This window comes from Hordeum vulgare, chromosome 5H (genome assembly GCF_904849725.1).
Source record: "Hordeum vulgare subsp. vulgare chromosome 5H, MorexV3_pseudomolecules_assembly, whole genome shotgun sequence".
NCBI classification, from domain to species: Eukaryota; Viridiplantae; Streptophyta; class Magnoliopsida; order Poales; family Poaceae; genus Hordeum; species Hordeum vulgare.
In genome coordinates this window covers 562,615,347-562,635,322 of record NC_058522.1, presented here as the reverse complement: position 1 = coordinate 562,635,322, position 19,976 = coordinate 562,615,347, and the positions used below count along the sequence as shown (strand labels likewise).

General features: G+C 42.6%; 2 protein-coding genes across 3 annotated transcripts; both read left to right on the top strand.

The window, feature by feature from the left end:
* Positions 1-297: 297 nt before the first annotated feature.
* LOC123453023 lies at positions 298-3,390 on the top strand. 2 transcript variants are annotated; one of them, XR_006632690.1, is made up of 3 exons: positions 298-677; positions 2,049-2,777; positions 2,858-3,390. XR_006632690.1 is itself a non-coding variant. In XM_045129780.1 (3 exons), exons 1-3 carry the CDS (start codon positions 383-385, stop codon positions 1,707-1,709), a joined length of 861 nt encoding a protein of 286 aa, XP_044985715.1. In that variant the 5' UTR covers positions 302-382; the 3' UTR covers positions 1,710-1,878. The 2 variants fall into 2 exon arrangements, 1 of the variants encoding a protein (XP_044985715.1); XM_045129780.1 differs by lacking the exons at positions 2,049-2,777; positions 2,858-3,390 and adding exons at positions 1,060-1,166; positions 1,251-1,878 and having other exon boundaries at positions 302-677.
* Positions 3,391-17,761: 14,371 nt separating this feature from the next.
* LOC123399221 (zinc finger protein ZAT12-like) lies at positions 17,762-18,568 on the top strand. Its single transcript, XM_045093648.1, has one exon. The coding sequence runs from the start codon at positions 17,779-17,781 to the stop codon at positions 18,256-18,258; it is 480 nt and encodes a 159-aa protein (XP_044949583.1). The 5' UTR covers positions 17,762-17,778; the 3' UTR covers positions 18,259-18,568.
* Positions 18,569-19,976: the final 1,408 nt, after the last annotated feature.

The window sequence follows — 19,976 nt, the reverse complement described above, 5'->3', positions numbered from 1 at the left end:
GTGGTGAAGGTAGAGAGAAAAGTAAATTTTTATGGGTCCAATCCAACTCTAACCTAAATAAACACCTTTTGTGTGGGTTAGTTTTTTTTAATGGTTTAGATGCATCTAACCAACTCTAATCCTTCCTGTTTGGATGTTTTGGGGTTAGATTGGTCTAATGTAACCAACTCTAACTCTAACTCTAACTCATGGATGTGCAGGGCCAATGTTTGAAACGTAAACTACAAGGAAAATGCCACCGGTGGCCAGCCACACGAACGAAAACGAGTCGTGCGACTCTTCCTCTCGCCCGAGATCCCCCACTCCCTGCTCATCCTCGCGGTTTGGGTTCCAAGGTCGCCGTTGCCCGAGATCCCGCCCCGGCAGCTTCTCCGCCCACCCGATGCCGTCCCTTCGTCCTGCTCCTCCGCTCCGCCCGCTCGCCTCCAAGCCCGTGGCCGCTGCTCCACCCCGTCCGCTGCTCCGCACCGCCCACTCGCCTCCAGGCCCGGAGCAACTCCTCCGCTCGCCCGACGCCCCGCTCCTTCACTCTGCACACTCTCCTCCAGGTCCGAAGCCGCTGCTCCGCACCGCCCGCTCACCTCCAGCCCCGGAGCAGCTGCTCCGACCGACGTCGTCGCTCTTCGCCCGATGCCCAACGCGGACTCCGCCTACGCCCCACGCCGGAGTTCGCTCAGGTGAGCTCTCCTCCCCTCTTTGTTTTCTCTGTATATTTATCATGTCGTTCAATCGTTGTACATAGGAAAGCAGAGGATAGATGGATGCATTTGTCTGTTTTTCTACTTGTGAATGATTCTGTTTTGCTAATGCTATGGGCTAATGAATAGACATTGTATATGGAGAAAGAAAAGAAAATCAAGGCACCTAAAGCAATCTGGGACAGTGCGACGCATACTATTTATATGGATGCGTGTGTAGAAGAGGCGCGAGCTAGTAACCGTGGCGGCACCACTTTGACTGACTTAGGAAAAGTTAATCTTGTTAGAAAGTTCAATGAACTCTCCGGTATAAATTATTCTTCTGACCAAGTGAAAAATAGATGGGATATATGTAGAGCAGAGTATAGTGTGTGGAAGACATTGACTCAAAAAGCATCTGGCATTGGTAGAGATGAATATATGAAGACCATTGCAGCTTTGGATGGGTGGTGGGCATTGGAGATAAAGGTATGTTGTCATATGAGTTATTCAAATAATGTGTGATACTCTTGTTTTAATTATTTAACCATGAGTTCTCGTATTTGATTGCAGGCAAATCCGGTGGCTACCAAGTTTCGGTATGCTCCACTACTAGAGGAGGAAAAAACGAGAAAGGTGTTTGATGCTTGTTGTGTCACAAATGAGCATGCTAGGGTGTCAATTCCCACATATCAGAGTGGTTCATCTCGCTTCAATATGGGTGATGATCCAGGTTGTGAAAGCCATGATGTCGAAGGTACACCTCGCCCAAAGCGTGCCAAGAGTGGGAAAAAGATGCCATGTTCTTATTCGTCAAGTCCTAGGATGAATGAGAAGTGGTCAAATGAAATTGTTAAAACTGATGCACTTGTGCGTACGGTTGACCTCTTTGGTGCACGGGAAAAGATAAAGGGAAACTCTCGAGAGGATACAATAAGAAAGGAGATTGAAGACATGATGGACATGGTGATTGAGGATTGTGCTAAACCTGGGAGTGATGTGCATTTCTATGCTTCTCATATTATGCTGTAAAAGAAATGTCATGATATTTTCATAACCTTCAAGGATCACGAACCTAGTGTTAGGCTTCGATGGATAGAGAGGACATGGGAGCTCAACAAAAATAAGTAGAACCATTTGCTTGTAATGTTGTGAACCTATATGTACCATTTGCTTTCAACTATTTGCTTCGAACCTGAAATGCATTGAACCCCAACTATTTGCTTTGAACATGTTCTTTGCTCTCATATTGTAATGTTCACCTGTTCAGAACATAATTATTTAATTTGAAATTGTGTTGTATCATGTTGAACTACTGTTGATAACTTTCTATGTTGTTGCTTAACTCTCATGTGTATGTTTATGTGGCAGATGGACACTTCAGATGAATTGGACACTTCATATGAATCAGATGAGGAATGAGATTTGGCCATGTATGCATGTGCTATGGAAATGGAGTCGTCAAGTCAGAGATTGCCATATGCACCAAGAAAGTTACACCTTGTCACAGACCTCCAATGGGTGGAACAGAAGGAACAAGATGCAAAAGCTTTCTACTCTATGTCCAGAATGAGGAGGTCAGTGTTTTACTCATTGCATGAATTGTTGGTTCAGAAGCACGGGCTTAAGTCAACCTGCAACATATCATCGAAAGAAGCGTTGACACAATTTTTTATGGACTTTGGGGACATGCCAAACAACTCATAATGTAGCAGATCGGTTTGGACATAGTCGTTCCGTCATTAACAAAAAAATCATGAGATTTTGGAGTGTGTAGACCACATGCCTGGTGATTTCATTAGGCCTATTGATCCATCATTCTCCGAACCACACCCCATACTAATAAAAAAAAGGTTCTGACCTCATTTCAAAAATGTTATTGGAGCCATAGATGAAACACACATTGAAGTGATTGTTCCTAAGGAGTTGGAGCCACAACACACGAATTGGAAAGGGGTTACAAGTGAAAATTTCACGACAGTCTGTGATTTTGATATGAGGTTCACTTTTGTTGTTCTTGGATGGCCCGGATCTGTTCATGACACACGTGTATGGAGCGATGCTATAGTTCGTTATGATCATTTTCCACAACTCCTATAGGTAATCTCTTGTATGTGTGCGTTTTCTTATGTACATGATGGTAGGTAGTTGATTTCTAATATCTTCTCGTGTCTTACTAGATAAATATTACCTTGTGGACTCATTATATCCAAATAGAGTTGGATATCTAGCACCCACCATGTACCGGAGTTCCAACAACACCCACCCATTGGTAGGCACGAGACGTTCAACCATCGTCATTCTTCTTTGCGAAATGTCATCGAAAGATCATTCGGTGTTCTCAAGATGAAATGGCAAATTCTCGGAGGCATAACACGGTACAAACCAAAGGCCCAAAAGATGATTGTCATTGCATGCATGTGTCTTCACAACTTCATTCGTGATAGCAAGTTGCATGATGAGCATTTTGACAAGTTTGATAATGATGCGTATGTGCAACCCCATTGCCATTTACAAACGCCAACGGTCTACCATGACCGCAACACGTGAGTCTATTGCTACCAGTCTTGTACAATAAGATTAGTCAATCTATTTGTACTGCACTTCTTTTGTAGCAAAGAAAACGCGAAAACCTTTTTTATTGTAATATTTATCTATCTAAGGTATTCAAAAATCGTATTCATGCTCATATTTAACGATAAATTGTTCGAAACATCTAAATGTTAGCAATCCAGCATCCATTTTTGTTCAGGGGCGTTACAGACATTGCAACATACAGCTTGTTTCATAATCTTAGACCACAATCTCAGAAAATAACTCGACAGCTGATTCTGGGGAACTATACCAAAATCTGATTCTGGAGAAACAAAAGCTAAAAAAACTGGGCTTAAGTACTCACTGTTATCCCTAAAAAGAACTCATCGGTGTTTCAAAAAAAAATCTAGTACTCACTAGTCCTTTTTACTCTACATATAAAAATTGTCTGAATAAAACTACATAAAGTTTGACCAATTTATATAAATAATATCAAGATATGTAATACTGAAGTTATACAATATGAAAATTAGATTCATGACACATCTAATGATATTGATTTTCTATTGTTGGTCCAACTTCAAATTTGACTTCACACAAATCTTATATGGGGAATATGAAGCAAAAATGACCCGAGGGAGTATTTCTCTACCCTATTCTTGACGACGGCACGACGCTTACCTGCCGCTTAGGTACAACGTCATGTCGCTCCTGTGTGGCATGCGCCTCGGCAGCTCTTCGGTTATCACGTTGTCGTGACCATGATTGACATTTGCGAGGTGCTAGCGCAAGTATGTGCGTGTTTCATTCATCCCCACTTTCGCACCTACTTAGTCTACGACCCAAGCATGTTACAACATACTCACTCCGTTCCTAAATAATTATAGTTAGAAAGAAAGTTCTCTCCAACTATAATTATTTAGGAATAGAGGAAGTAGATTGTTAAGGTTCTAATATCAGAAAATTTTAATTGTATGCATTTATTTTCATTCACAATTTTGGTATTAGAATATTGACTAAGAAGCATTTGTCGAGTTTTGAGAAAAGGAAAAAACGAGACGATAAGTTTATTGAATCACAAAGGGTGCTTAAAAATGTTCTTTTCATCTTCAAGTATTATCAATGTCAATGAAGAGGGATGAACCTCATCTGTCATCTGACACCCGAACATGATCGTGATTTAAATCCAGATGTTGATGGATTCTCTGAAAGTTGGTTCTTGAGACGAACAAAATGTCATTACATTGCTAGGGCCTATAATGCATATAAATAAATCAAATAAATGGTTAAGGTCGCCTTCAAGATTGAAACGCATTTCTCCACATACGTTGGGACGTGTTCGGACATCCAATGGGCCTACTAAAATTCAACCGCATGGTTGATCTCACCCCCTCCCAAATCTAGACCATATATGTGGGAGAAATGTACTTTCCGGCTTATTCGACATGTTATGTTCAACACGCGGTCCGAACACGAAAAACTAACCCCACAACGCACCATTCCCTTTTCTCTCCCTCCCTCCCCCCCCCCCTCTCTCTCTCTCTCCCCTCCCCTCCCCTCCCCTCCCTCTCCCTCTCTCTCTCCCCTCCCTCTCCCTCTCCCTCTCTCTCTTTGTTAAAAAAACCAGTGTGACGTGGAATAAAAATCGGTGGAAGGTATGACGAATGAACGACCGATCTATTTAGTGCCCCATTAGGAGTAGGGATACGATTGAAAAAGATTCCTGCTATTAATTATTTGCATTCCTAATTAAGTCTTTCACTAATTAATAAATTGCATTAATGACTTGATTTCATAATTGATTTGGCACCAAAAAATCCAACTTAGATGGACTTAATTATTTGTATGTGTAATTAATTTTGTGCCAAATTAATTGTATTAATTACTTGATTTTCAAATTGATCTGATTCTTTGTTTTCAAATTGTGTTTGCATTAATGATCGAGTACCGATGAAATGACGTACACAGTTCCCAATTAGGAGTAGAGATAATCTTACATTCTTAAGAAGTTTGTCCCAATTTTCTTAACATGTAAAGTGTCCATCTCAATGTCCTGGTAAGCAATGCATTCAAGTCTTTTCTCCCACTAAACCTACATGCATATCGTCCACATCAACATGATGCCACATCAGCGTTTCAATTTCCACTAGCACTAATTATCCCAACATCCAACGTTCCATATCATATTGTGAGCCAAGAAAACAGTCAATTAATTTTGCAATCACAATTTGTGTGGCCACCTCGACTTGATTTTTTTTATTAGTATGCATAGGTTCCACTTCCGTCGTTTAACCGGCGAGTCACAATTTCATCTTATTTTTTCACTATAGTTTAGTAACTGTGACTCCATTGTTTATGTAACGCCCAAGATGCGACCCTATCCTTATTTTGGCACGAGGGCCTCATCAGGGATAGAAGCACATCTCGTTGTTTCGCAAGAATGGATATCGTTACAAGTACATGTACTGAAAAGATGAGATATATGGAATTGGCTTACACTCGCCACATGCTACATCAGAGTCACATCAGTACAATACATAAACATCATGAAGAAGAGCCGGGTCCGACTACGGACGAAAACAAACGAGAAAAGAAAACGACATCCATCCTTACTATCCCAGGCTGCCGGTCTGAAACCCATCCTAGATCGAAGAAGAAGAAGAAGAAGAAGAAGAAGAAGAAGCAACTCCAAATGAACAATCAACGCGCTCGCATCTTAATCACCTTACATGTACCTGCAACTGGTGTTGTAGTAATCTGTGAGCCACACGGGACTCAACAATCTCATTTCCAAAGGTATCAAGACTAGCAAATCTTAATGGGTAAGGTATGGTTAAGTGGTGAGGTTGCAGCAAGCGACTAAGCAATATATGAGGTGGCTAACTTACGAGTACAAGAATAAAGAGGGGGGAAGATCTACGCATAGCGGACGCGAACTACTGGTGATCAAATGAATGATCCTGAACACCTACCTACGTCAAACATAACCCCACCGTGTCCTCGATCGGAGAAGGAACTCACGAAAGAGACAGTCACGGTTACGCACTCAGTTGGCATATTTTTATTAAGCTTACTTCAAGTTGTCTAGAACCAGTGTTAAACAAAGTTTCCACGTTGCCACATAACCGCGAGCACGGCTTTCCGAAAGATTTAACCCTCCAGGGGTGCTCCAACTAATCCATCACAAATTACCACAAGCCGCATAGAAATCCTCGACCACGAAACTGGCGATCTCGTCGGACTCCTTAGTGGAAAACCTCATCTCTGAGATTACCCAAAACATCACCGGAATCCCGATGCACAAGACATTCGTCAAAGGTAAAACTAATCCAGCAAGGCCGCCCGACGTGTCGACGATCCCGATAGGAGCCGCGTATCTCGTTCTCAGGACACGACGGATAAGCTACGCGTACGGTGGCCTGATAGAAATCACCCAAGTTGCCCTGGGTTGGCCTCGCATAGTGCTCTGTTTTGCACCAGCACTGGACCTCCCTATATTATGTAGAATTACTCCTCGGGTTCATGACGCCCTATGCTTTCAGTATTAACAGTATTATTATGTTGGCAAATGTAGTACCAATATTGGGCCTTGCCAGCCAGCTTTAGTCTAAAACGAATTATCAAGGGGGTCCCCATAACAACCCCGATCGTGTTAGGAGTGCTCAATTATGGAACATAACACCGGTAGCCGAAAATAAGGGGGCAAAGGTGGAACAAAACACCAGGCTAGAAAGGCCAAGCCTTTCACCTTTTACCAAGTGTGCAGATGCATTAATTTAAATAACATTTAATAGGGTGATATAACAAGGAACCCATGTTATCACATGGAAGCAACTGCAACTGCAACTAGCAACGCTAACACAATGTTAAGCAAGCAGTAACATAGCCAATCAGTGGTTTGCTAGGTTATGAACAGGTTGAAGGTTTTCATGGCAATGTTGAGAGACCGATATTTAATAGGTGGTAGACAACGAGACATAATGATAGAAACGGTAAAACTAGCATGGCAATGATAGTAATGGTATCTGGGGAAATGGTCATCTTGCCTTATATCCCGCTTGGAAGAAGAACGACTCCGTGAAGCAGACGAACCGATGTAGTCGAACGGGTCCCCACTTTTCGACACGCTTGCGAAACTCTATCGAGACGAAGGAAACTGGAAACAAGAATCAACACACGATATACACCACACGATGCACAACACATATGATGCATGAACGGTTGGACATATGAAAGACATGGCATGACAATTCGCAACAATCAAACACTACACATTAAGTGAAGTTCAATATGCACGAGTTGCATGTCGACGAAACTCCACATACGAATTTATTTAGTTCTATCCCGATTAAGTACACGACAATATTAAATGTTGTATAAAACATGGCAAGAGGTGAAGCGTATTTAAACTACCTAACTATGCATCTTAAATGAGGTCGGAAACGACATATAGCATCTCCGAAATGACCTCATGCGTTAATTTATAAATCTGTTCAGACCTGAACTAACATGTTTAAATGTTGGTTAAACAGCAAAAAATAGGTTCACGTGATTCTACGCGTCGTTCCAATCAATTTACACACAGAGAACATCTCCAACGGAGCTACGGTTCAAAAGATACGAACACCGCAAGATATGATGACATGAATGCAATATGTGTGCAAGTGGCTGCCACAACATTTCAAAAACATACAACCAGCAAGAAAATGTGAAACTACACGAGATTCTAAGTAAGTTTCATATAGGACACGATCAAAACGGAGCAACGGTTCAACAACTACGAGCTAAACAAGAAATAGACACAATCTGCCAAAATCAGCCACATAACATTTTCTACACCCCACAACTACGAGCTACACAAATCCAATATGCTCAACCAAGGCATGAGGCAATAGAGGGCAAGAATCACTACAACATACTACTAATAACATTTAGCATGGAAGCATGGTTCACTAGGAAAAGAACTCACAAAATGGCTTCTCACACACAGTTTCAGACTTAGTGAAAATATCAGTTTTTGACAGTGCAGTTTTCGATCTGAAGGCATATTTACAGCAGCAAAACCACATGCTACAGGTATCCAAATGGCATGAAAATTCACAGCATGCTAGAGAATCTTAAGGTCTACAACTAACTCCATTGCACCAACCTCAAAAAAGCTACAAATCACCAGATAAAATCACGACAAGACAGCAACAAAATATAACAGATTTCAGACTTAAATATTTCAGCATCTCCAAATCAGCATTATTTCCTAGCAAGTTGAGAACAAGAAAACCACACATAAACATGGATTTCTATTACAACCAAAATTACCAGAGGCTAGCATACACATCCAAGGGCATATCTCTAGTTGACAACTCATTCATATCATGCACGGATTAAATCCCACAAAATAAACAAAAAGACATCATAGCAAAATATCATGCGCACTAACTTGCTCAAAATCTAAAACTAAATGCACAATTAAATTCTATGGATTTTTCTACCCCGAAAACATGTATAATAAGTGAGGTTGCAAAAAAGAAATATCATCACACGTATATGCGAAATTATGTCCTACACACGATATAACAAACTAGCGACGAAATCTACATGCAAAAATACAAACAATTATTCTAAAATATATGGCAAAAGGTTCCTAAAATCATGAGCATTTCATCTATGGGGTTTGAGCAATCCGGACACGCACGAAAATAAACACGGGATAAGCAACCTATTAGGACAGCACGCAAAACTAGGCATATGGCAAGTCAAACTAATTCAAACATGCATGCAAGTTGCCAAATAATAATCTACGCGGAAAACTACACAAGTTTCATATATAAATCATCTCGATTCGACGCTCGGATAATAAACTACGGGCGTTTGAAAATCAGCTAATATTCCTGAAATTAATTAAATCCGAGAAATCCTAAAAAAACTACCGGGCCTAAATCTGCTAACTACTCCAAGCAGCCTTGGGTGCTAGGTAACTAAAAGACGCTCAGGCGGAAAATAGAGGGGGCTGCGGGGCTCACCTTCGTGGGCCTTGGCCCAAGTCGGAGGAGAGGGCGAGCTGGGCCTGGAGGAGAGGAGGAGGCCCACGGGAGGCTGGGGCGAGGCGCTGCACCCGTCGTCCCCAATCTCACGCGATAGAGGCCGACGGCGCTGGGGCGGTGTGCAGGCGGCGAGGCTCCGGCGAGGGAGATGGCAAGGATGGGCTCCTCCGGGCCGGATCTGGCTGGATCCGGCCGGATCGGGGTGGCGATAACGGACGGCGGCCAGAGGCGGCGGCGCAGATCGGGGCAGCGGGCGGCGCGGCGACGGGAGGTGCTTGGGCCGGCGAGGCTGCGGCGCGACGGGACAGCGCGGGGAGGCGGCCGGAGGGGCGCGGCAAGACATGGCGCGGGGAGGCAAGCGACGGCTAGCTCCGGCAGAGAGGAGGCGACGAGTTGCAGGCGGCGGCATGCTCCAGGGCGAGGAAGCAGGGAGGCGGGCGGCCTGGGGGAGCTGCTCGGGCTGCTGCTTGCCTCGGGCGAGCTAGCGAGCGTGGCTCCCTTCAGGCCCGGGCGGGCCTGCTTCGGGCCAGCAGGCCCTGGCGGCGGCTGGGGGGAGGAGGAGAGAGAGGCAGGGGCGCTGGGTGGTTGGGGCGGCGCGGGATTCGAGGTGGGATTAGGGTTAGGACCAAATTAGGCAGGGAGGGCTCTCTATTTATAGACATGGGCTAGGGTTAGCAGAATTTCGTCCCGGTTTCGACCGCGCGATCTAAATCGGATGACTTCGAACGGGGGAAAGGCTAAGTGGCTATGTAGAGTAGGCTAGCCGGGGATGAGAGGGAAATGGTGTGGCGCGGCAACGCGATTTAAAACACCGAAAAACGTCCGACGAATAACCGAAGATGGTGCCGCTACGGTCGACCGTTCGGGTACCAGACGGACTCCGATTGCGACGAAATTTGGCAGGCGGCCTACGTGTATCTAAATAAGACCGCACGCCAAGTTTCAACCCAATCAGGGAAAGTTTTACCCACACTTTTAAATACAAGATTTGAACGATGTCGCGGGCGCGTGCGAGTGTGGTCGGGCTCAGAACGGGCAACGACAAGAACCGGCAACTAATAACGGATGCAAGTTTTGAAAACTAGCGGCAACGGATGCCGATTCAATGCACATGATGCGATGATGATGCGACAACTAAAATAACTACACGACGAAAACGAAATAATGGGGGAATCTTCTAGAGCGTCGGTCTCGGGTTGTCACAGTTTACTACCGCACACATTTCTTACTTGCATGCTTTTACACTTACTTTTCTTACTCCGTGCCCCTTTATTTTAAGCTCTTTATTACACTATCATCTAGCCGCAACGCGTGGGGTATTGTCTAGTTATACTAGTTCTGTTTGCCATTATATTAGTCTTTCCTGCGATATGACATTGATTAATAATAATTATTAGACACACATATACATACAAAAATTGTTGGAAATATGCCCTAGATGTAATAATAAATTGTTTATTATCATATTTTCTTGTTCATGATAATCGTTTATTATCCATGCTATAATTGTATCGATTGAAAACTCATATACATGTGTGGATACATAGACAACAAAATGTCCCTAGTAAGCCTCTACTAGACTAGCTCATTAATCAAAGATGGTTAAGGTTTCCTAGCCACAGACATGAGTTGTCATTTGATAACGGGGTGACATCATTAAGAGAATGATGTAATGGACAAGACCCAAACCTTAAGCATAACGTTTGATCATATCCAATTTACTACTATTGCTTTGTGCATGTCAATGTATTTGTTCCAATGACTATGAGATCATGCAACCCACTGACACTGAAGGAATTCATTGTGTGTATCAAACGTCACAACATAACTGAGTGATTATAAATGCGCTCTACAGGTATCTCCAAGGGTGTCTATTGAGTTGGCATGAATCAATACTGGGATTTATCACTCCGTGTGACGGAGAGATATCTTGGGGCCCACTCGATAATACATCATAACCGTAAGCTTGCAAGCGATGTGATTAAGGAGTTAGTCACGAGGTCTTGTATTACGACACAAGTAAAGATACTTGCTAATAACGAGATTGAACTAGGTATGAAGATATCAATGATCGAATCTCGGGCAAGTAACATAACGATAGACAAATGGAACTCCATACAGGATTAATTGAATCCTTGACATCATGGTTCCAACGATAAAAATCTTCGTAGAATATGTAGGAACCGATATGGGCATCAAGGTCCCGCTATTGGTTATTGACCATAGAGGTGTCTCAGTCATGTATGCATAGTTCTCGAATCCGCAGGGTCTGCACACTTAACGTTCAGTGACGATATAGATATAGTTGAGTTATTTTGTTGGTGAACGAAGGTTGTTCAGAGTCCCGGATGAGATATCGAACGTCACGAGGAGCTCTAGAATAGTAGGAGGTAAAGATTTATATATAGGAAAGTGGTATTCAGATTCCGGAAAAGTTTCAGGTTTTTCCGGTATTGTACCGAGAGTGCCGAAAGGGTTTCGGGGGTCCACCGGGAGGGGCCCACCCACCCTGTGGGGCCACATGGTCCTAAGAGGTGGCGCACCAGCCCCTGGTGGGCTAGGTAGCCGACCCCAAAGACACCCATGCGCCTAAGTGGTAGGTGGGGAGCTGCCTTGAGGAGGAGGGACTCCTCCCCTTGGGTGCCCACTTCCCTTGTTGGAGGTGGACTCCTCCCAACTTGGTCGGACAACCCTCCCTTGGAGGAGGGGCCAAGGCAGCACCCTACCCACCCCTTCCTCCTATAAATAGAGAGGGATAGGGAGGCAACCAACACACCATGCCTTGGCAGCACCCTCCCTCTCTCTCGCTAGATCGTTTTCTCCTCCGCCGCGTCGCAGGAGCGTTTGGCGAAGCCCTGCTGAGATCGCACCACCACCGCCGCCATCACGGCGTCTTGCTGCCGGAGAACTCAACCTCTACTTCACCATCGCTCGCTGGATCGAGGAGGTGAAGGCGTCATCGAGTTGTACGTGTGTTGAACGCGGAGGTGCCGTCCATCCGACACTTGAGATGTTCGTGATTGGATCGCGAGACGGATCGTGACTGGATCGCGAAAACGTTCGACTACATCAACCACGTTTCTCAACCTTCCGCTTAGCGATCTATAAGGGTATGTAGATGGACTCCCCCTCTCGTAAATGTTGATCTCCATAGGCTGATCTCGGTGAGCGTATAGGCCAATTTTTATTTCTCATGCAACATTCCCCATCAAAAATATGTATAAATATATCTATATACGCATACACATTTATTATTATACATAGTCCTTGATACTTGTGATCTGCGTTGGATTTTCTGTGAAGAGGAACGGGTGATGCAATACAATACATGTAAGTATTTTCCTCAGTAGAAAACAAGGTTTATCGAACCAATAGGAGTAACAACCAGCCCCACTCCCGTCTTTAGCGACTACACACAAGACAAGCAAACACTTGCACCTAACGTAGCCAAAAGGGTTGTTAATCCCCTTGTCTCGTTATTTATAAGCAAGTAAGTAGTGTGGTTGAAAGTTGCAAAGTGAACAGTAAATAAAAAGTAAAAAAGGCAGTGAATAAATTATTGTTTTTAAACTTATAAATAAGTAGACCTCGGGTTATAGTTTTCTCTAATGACATCTTTCATGAAAGCAAGCATGCGGTGGGTTGATAAATTACGGTTGGGCAACTGATTGAAATTTGACTTGAAGAAAATAATACATCTTATATTTAAAAACGATAAGAGTAACATGAAACAATCAAAAATTATAAATACGTTAAAGACATATCAACCTTAAGGGCACATCGTGGACTTTGCCCTGGACCTTAGAAAACATAGAACCGTCCTTGTTTGGTTATGTGCATCTTGATTGTTTCCACTAACTCTTGATATTTGTGTCATTGCATAGGTCAAGTTGTGGAGTTGCTAGATGAATTACGCCGGAGGCTAGCTTGATATGTTAGCCGATTGATCCAAAGAACGCACACGAACATATCAATTCTGGTTGAGACGCACATTGTCCCGCCCATCCATCTACAACCGTGAAATTATCGATCTACCATTTAACAAACAAATAAGGCCCTGTTTAAAACCACTCAGATTATATAATTTAGTTTTTATAATCTATTATGTCTTCAAACAAATTATGGTGTAGATTATAAAAAACTAGATGAACAAATTATTAAAAACTCATAATCTACTCTATCCAGCTAAAACTAGATTATAGATTGCTAATGATCCATTACCCTTGTAAAGGTGAACATAATTACATTCCTACCACCGCCACCGTTCTCTTTAAAAAAAAAAAGGATAGGCAGGTCATTATGCAATGCAAAATCTGGATTACAGTTTATATAATCTGGCAACATGTCCACCTAGATTATTTTTATAAGCCAGATTATATAATCTCTCTTCATAATCCAGACTATCATAATCTATTGTGGTTCCAACCAGGGTCTAAATAAGAGAAAATAATATAGGTAATCTTACTAGTACTATGCTTGGTACTGGTCCCATCTACATATTTGGTATTTTCCAGTACTTTTCTGTTGGCACCTTCTATTTTTTCACTGTTTTATTACTTCTGCATGACGGTTCTTATTTTCCTCAACTTCACACAGCAACAAAGACGCTTTTTTTTTCAAAAGTACTACCTATTTTGTATCAAATTCGAAAAGTGTATGTTGAAATTGAAAATAAAATAAAAATAGCACCCCGTCGGCCTGCAGTGGGCCGAAGAGGGGCCCGTCGGCCTCCAGACAACCGAAGAGCGGCCCGTCGGCCTTCCGTTGGACGAAGAGTGTCAGGGGCACAAAACGTAATTAATATGGTCCCAAATGAAAAGGTTATCAACATGAAAAATCTTCGTCTCGTCGAAACGATTGATTTTGATATAAAAATCGTCTTAATCCGAGGTCGTATGCAACATGCAGAGCCAAAACAAGGTCAAAGACATAAGCTGCAGAGTTACTTCGGACAGACCGAATGAATGTCAGAAAATTTGTCACGGGGCACCCAGTGCACTCGATGAGACCGTATAAAATACAGAATATTACATAAGTTTGGTCACGTTCACTCAGTGAGACCGAACCAAACCACTCGGAGCCTCCGAATGGATCCGAAAAATTGCTAAAGATTTTTGGATAGAATTTTTAGTCCTTTTGTTGTACAGGAAGTCCAGCCTCCTCATAAATCGATGTGGGCATTGTTTGTCTGCACCGGGAAGACACATGCGAGCATTAAAGAAATGTCTCTGTTGCGATGGCAGGAATTGAGACCAAAATTTTTGACGATGGCGCCATCCACCATGCAAAGTAGAGGCAATGGTCACCTCTCAGGCCTGTCGGGGGTGATGCACACAAAAACGCCAACGTGTACCGGCCGGAAGCGCGGTACGCAAGCAGTCTTTCCTGATGCAGACGAACAACTTTTTGGATCAAAAATCCTAACTTTAGTTCTATATTTCCATTTTCCTTCTAATAAACAACTAATCACTTATTGCAGGGAATAAACACCTAATTACCTTTTTTTATAAAACAATCATTCGATCTGTCCGAAGTAACTTAGGACCTGCACCGGATGTCCCGTGACAAATTTTCTGGCATTCATTCTGTCTGGCCGAAGTAATTGTGCAGCTTTTGCCCCTGACCTTGTTTTAGCTCTACAGGTTGCATACGACCTCGGATTAAGACGATTTTTATATCAAAATCAACCGATTTGACGAGACGAAGATTTTTTACGTTGATAAATTTTTTATTTAAGACAATATTAATTGTGTTTTGTGCGCCTAACACTCTTCGGCCAACGGGCCCCTCTTCGGCCCACCAGAGGCCGACGGGTGCTATTTTTGATATATTTTTTTCAATTTTGACATACGCTTTTTGAATTTGGTACAAAATAGATACTATTTTTGAAAAAAAATCCACAAAGTCAACGCCGGCTTTCTTGTTTGGCTAAAAATGGTGGAGAGAATTGATGATGAGGGGGTTAGTTGACATGCACTGTATGTGGACGGCAGTGGCTGCATTTTTCGTGGTGCTGAAGATGCTTTGCACAGTATATAATGAGAGAACGAAATGGGATGGAACCCTGGCTAAGTCAGCTGCATTGAGTATGACTTCGAGTTGCGCAGGTCACGGATTACGTTAGCCCGGATTGGTCATTAGCTATGCTCATTCTCCATTCAAGTACAAATAATTCGTATACTTATTCTTGGATTGAGCGATGTGGTGGGGTAGTTGTAGATGCCTCGTTGAGCTTTGGAGTTCCGGCCAAGCTTGTTTTCTTTCAGTGTAAAGTCAGAAGAAATCTTAAATAAAGAGTCAAAGGGATAGATAAGCTGCATCCAGGGAAGAATAAGTTCGGAGGACGGCAATACAAAGGACGGCAGATAAGACAAATAAGAATCACCAACTGCTCATTTTTATTGCTTGCAACTTATAAAGTCTAATTTCTTTTGCTATGATCATGGTACTCCCTCTATAAAAAAATATAAGAGCATTTGAAATAGTAAACTAATGATTTAAACGTTTTTATATTTCTTTACGAAGGGAGTATTAAAGAAGAAAAACATCCACAGGACAAGAATAAAGTTTAGACAACAGAAAAATATTCAAAGGACGGGACGAATAACACCATGTCGTGCTCATTTCAATTGCTTAACTGGAACACTATTGACTAGCTAGAGCAAAACTATGAAAATGGCTAACCAGCTGCATACATAACTAGGCATGGTATACCGCCTTTTGTCTAAAAATATAGTGTAGATAAAAGGCTGCGGCAACACGAACTAACTAGGTGTACATAACAAGTGTCAGTCAGCCATGAAGGATGGCTTTATCAATCTGAAGTCCAATCTAGTGAAGGATCGATGGGATTGTTAATCTAATGAACGCCACCTAGTTATTTATTGCTATGAGTATGATGTAGTGCAACCAATATAAGAACTTCATCTGAGGCGAGGTAGTAACTAGTACAGTACAAATAAGGCAAACTTATACCGAAAATGCCTTTTGGAGCTCGGCCTCCATTGAGGCCGATTTTTGAAAAACTCAAAATTCATATTTTTACATTTTTTTAAATACGGATATACATGGAGGTATAACACACATGTCTGTAAATTTTTAGGACAAAATACGCTTAAACGAGGTCTGTGCAAAAAAGATAAATTTACGCCTTTCTAACACATGATACTATTCATCTCAAAAGTATATGAATTTGTCCTTTTTGCACAGATCACATCTTAACGTATTTCATTCTGAAATTTTGCACACATATACATTTCATCCGTGTGTTACATATTTTTTCAGATTTTTTAAAAACAAAAAAAAAAGAATTTTAAATTTTTCAAAAATAAAGGGCTCCATAAAGGCCGAGCTCTAAAACGCCCTACTCAACTTATACTTCTATATATAAAAAAGGAGTTATTATAATAAACACTTGTCGCTCTCACTGGACGCATGGGTGCATCAGTCAGATTTCAGGACCCCCAGCTGCAAAATATCTATGCAATATCATCCCTAAAAAATAGGAGTACTTGATCTAAAATTATCCAAGTCAACTCCTCACAACTGCTAGGAAGGTTGTGCAGCGCCCATCATTGCATCACATATAGCTGTTGTGATTGTTCAAAAGTGGCGGGGATACTACATGACTGACTTTGAAGATGGTGCTATTCAAGCACCTAGTCTTGCGCTCCGGAGCGAAAGCCTAGGTCTAACCCATGTTAGTCCAATCTAGCAATGACGATGTTTTTTTTTACATCGTTACCTTATTGAAGGCATTGTTCGGATATGTTCAGACTGATCTTTCAAGGTGGAAACCTATATTCTGGTCTTGGATGATTATATCTGGTGACGATAACGCTTGAACGCCGCTCCTTTCCTGGAGGTGTTACTGTTGAAGAACATCATCATTCATGTGATGTCATGAGATGGTTTGTGCAGATATGATTATTATTATAGTTTGCCGATTGCGGATCCGATCGCTTTAACCTTTTTTTCCTCGTCGCCTACACATAATTTTGGTCTTAAATGAATTTGCTATTTGCTGGAGTGTTTTTGTATGCGTGCGTTGATATTGGCTGTATGCATTCTAGCTATGCAGATGCCGGGTATGTACTTATTATATTTGTATTTTCTTGATGCTTTATTTTGAGTCAATAAATGGCCCGCACTTTGTTCAAAAAAAAAAAAACTCCTCAGAACTGCTCTGTATCGATTCTCAACCAACGAGGAGTAGCTTGTCAACTCCTACGAAGTCGCACCACGCGTTTTTCTGTCATCACAAAGCACCCAAAGTCCAAACGAACAGATAATGATTGAGAGACTTTCGCAAAAGATGCATAGACAATTGCTACAAGTAGCATAATTTTTTGAAAGGTCCATAATTAGTGTATAAAATTGTGTGATTAATTAGTAGTCGTATCATTCTCCAAGCTAACTAACCAACAGGCTCGTGCTACAACGTGAGTGGATGCGGCCGGCCTATAAATACGTACGTCGTCGTGTAGTAGTGGTACACAACGCGAAGAGCTCCACCGGTCACGACCATGAAGAGGCTGAGGTTTGGCGAGGAGCCGGAGGTGGACGGCGCCGCCATAGCCCATGAGGTGATGATGTTGCTCGCCGCGCGGGGCGCCGCGATGGGGGTCGGCGAGCCGGTGACGGTGGCGCGGCCGCGCGCGTTCGAGTGCAAGACGTGCAACCGCCAGTTCCCGTCGTTCCAGGCGCTCGGCGGTCACCGCGCCAGCCACAAGCGGCCGCGGGGCGAACCGATCAGCGCGCAGGCGCCGGCGCCGGTGCCTGCGAGGAGGCACGGGTGCACGGTGTGCGGCGTGGATTTCGCGCTTGGGCAGGCTCTTGGCGGGCACATGAGGCGCCATCGCGCCGCCGGCGCCGAGGAGGATGACAGCGTTCGCCGCCCGGCGATCATCGAGCTGGAGCCCGGCGAGCAGAGGGGGCTGCTGCTGGGCTTGGACCTGAACGCTACTCCCGCTGAGCAGGGCTTAGACCTCTCTCTATGGGCCTGACCAAGCCAAGGTCCAGTGGGCTGCTGTTCCTTCTGCAATAGCTCCTCTCCTACTCTTTTTCCTAACCTAGGGGTGTGGGGTTTCTTTCTTGTACAATATTGGTGACTGTCAATTGGTTGATTTGGATTTCCACCCAAAAAAAAAAGTTGATTTGGGTTTGTGAACTGGAAGGATAAAACACATTTTGTCTTATGCTATATGTTGTAATTACTTGATTGCTTGGGTTTGGTTTCGATACCAAATACTGATGATCGAATGACAAATGCACTTCGACAACAGATCCGATGATTACCTTGTAGTCGACAAGCGATCATGAAACTTATAGAGCATATCTTCACCCTACGACAGACAATTTTTTTCTTGAGGATGGGATATTATGTGTCCCGTGTTTTCTACCGACTTCGCTTTGCAAATTGCAAAACAGCCCAGAGAATTATCGTTGAGAGAGTACAATGCCCAAATATCAAATATGTTAAGCAGACTTTAGTACCCAAAAACAATAAACTTGGTAAACATACTTGTTACTCTCTTTTATAATTGCACAAAAATGCTCTTAGGTTCAAAGTCATAGCATAGTATAGCATAAAAGGTCATGGAGTTAATTATGCTATAGATTATCCAGTTAATTTTTCTTCTCAATGTGACGCAACCAGTGATCCAGTATGACAGTAAACAAGTTGAACACTGAACAAGATCATATGAGATAAACTAAAAAAAACATCCAATTTAGTAGTATTATCTTTCCAAGTGGCAACCTCCACGGTCCACAACACCAATCCAGTCACCTAGTTGTATATGCGCTAATGGTAATCACTTATCAACGGCGTAGTTACTTTCCACTAAGAATATTAATCCATAGTCAAACGTGAGATCTCCCATGGGCTTATCCACCGGGCATGTCACCACCAGGTGGGCCCAACTACCATCTCCTCATGGCACTCACACCCTAAGGCTGGTCGTAATGGGAGTATCATAAGGCTGGTTGTAATGGGTAGTATCATATACTAGTATCATGCATATGATACTAGTCTATGATACCACATCAGTAATGCATAGTATCATATGTTAGTATCATAGAGTAGTTCATTATTGTCATGCAAGACACATATAGTAGCACATCATTTAATATGATACGGTATCAATGATATGATACTCAACGCTCTCTTTCTTCATTTAATTCTATGCCACCTCATTGAGATTGCCTAGTTGGCATAGATGATACTACCTATGATGCTCCCATTACCGGCAGCCTAAGTAGTATCATGCATGCCAACTAGACATGTTTGATGAGGTGGCATGGAATTAAATAAAAAAAGAGATGGTTGAGTATCATATTATGATACGGTATCATATTAAATGTTGTGATACTATGTGTCATGCATGTCAATAAATGAACTCTTCTATGATACTAACACATGATACTACGCATTACGGATGTAGTATCATACACCAGTATCATATGCATGATACTAGTGTATGATACTCCCCATTACAATCAGTCTAAGCATTTCCGGTCATCCGATCTCCATAGGTATCGATCTAGTTTGTCCATTTTGACTATGGCAGACATACAAGTGATGAAGCAATGAATGAGATCTTGTAAGTGTATAAATCATGTTCGGATCAGGTTATTAATTGTGGAAAATTGGTCATCATGTTCAGTACCAAACTACCAATACCAAGAGAGCTATATGAAACTAAATGTTAAGAACATCTTG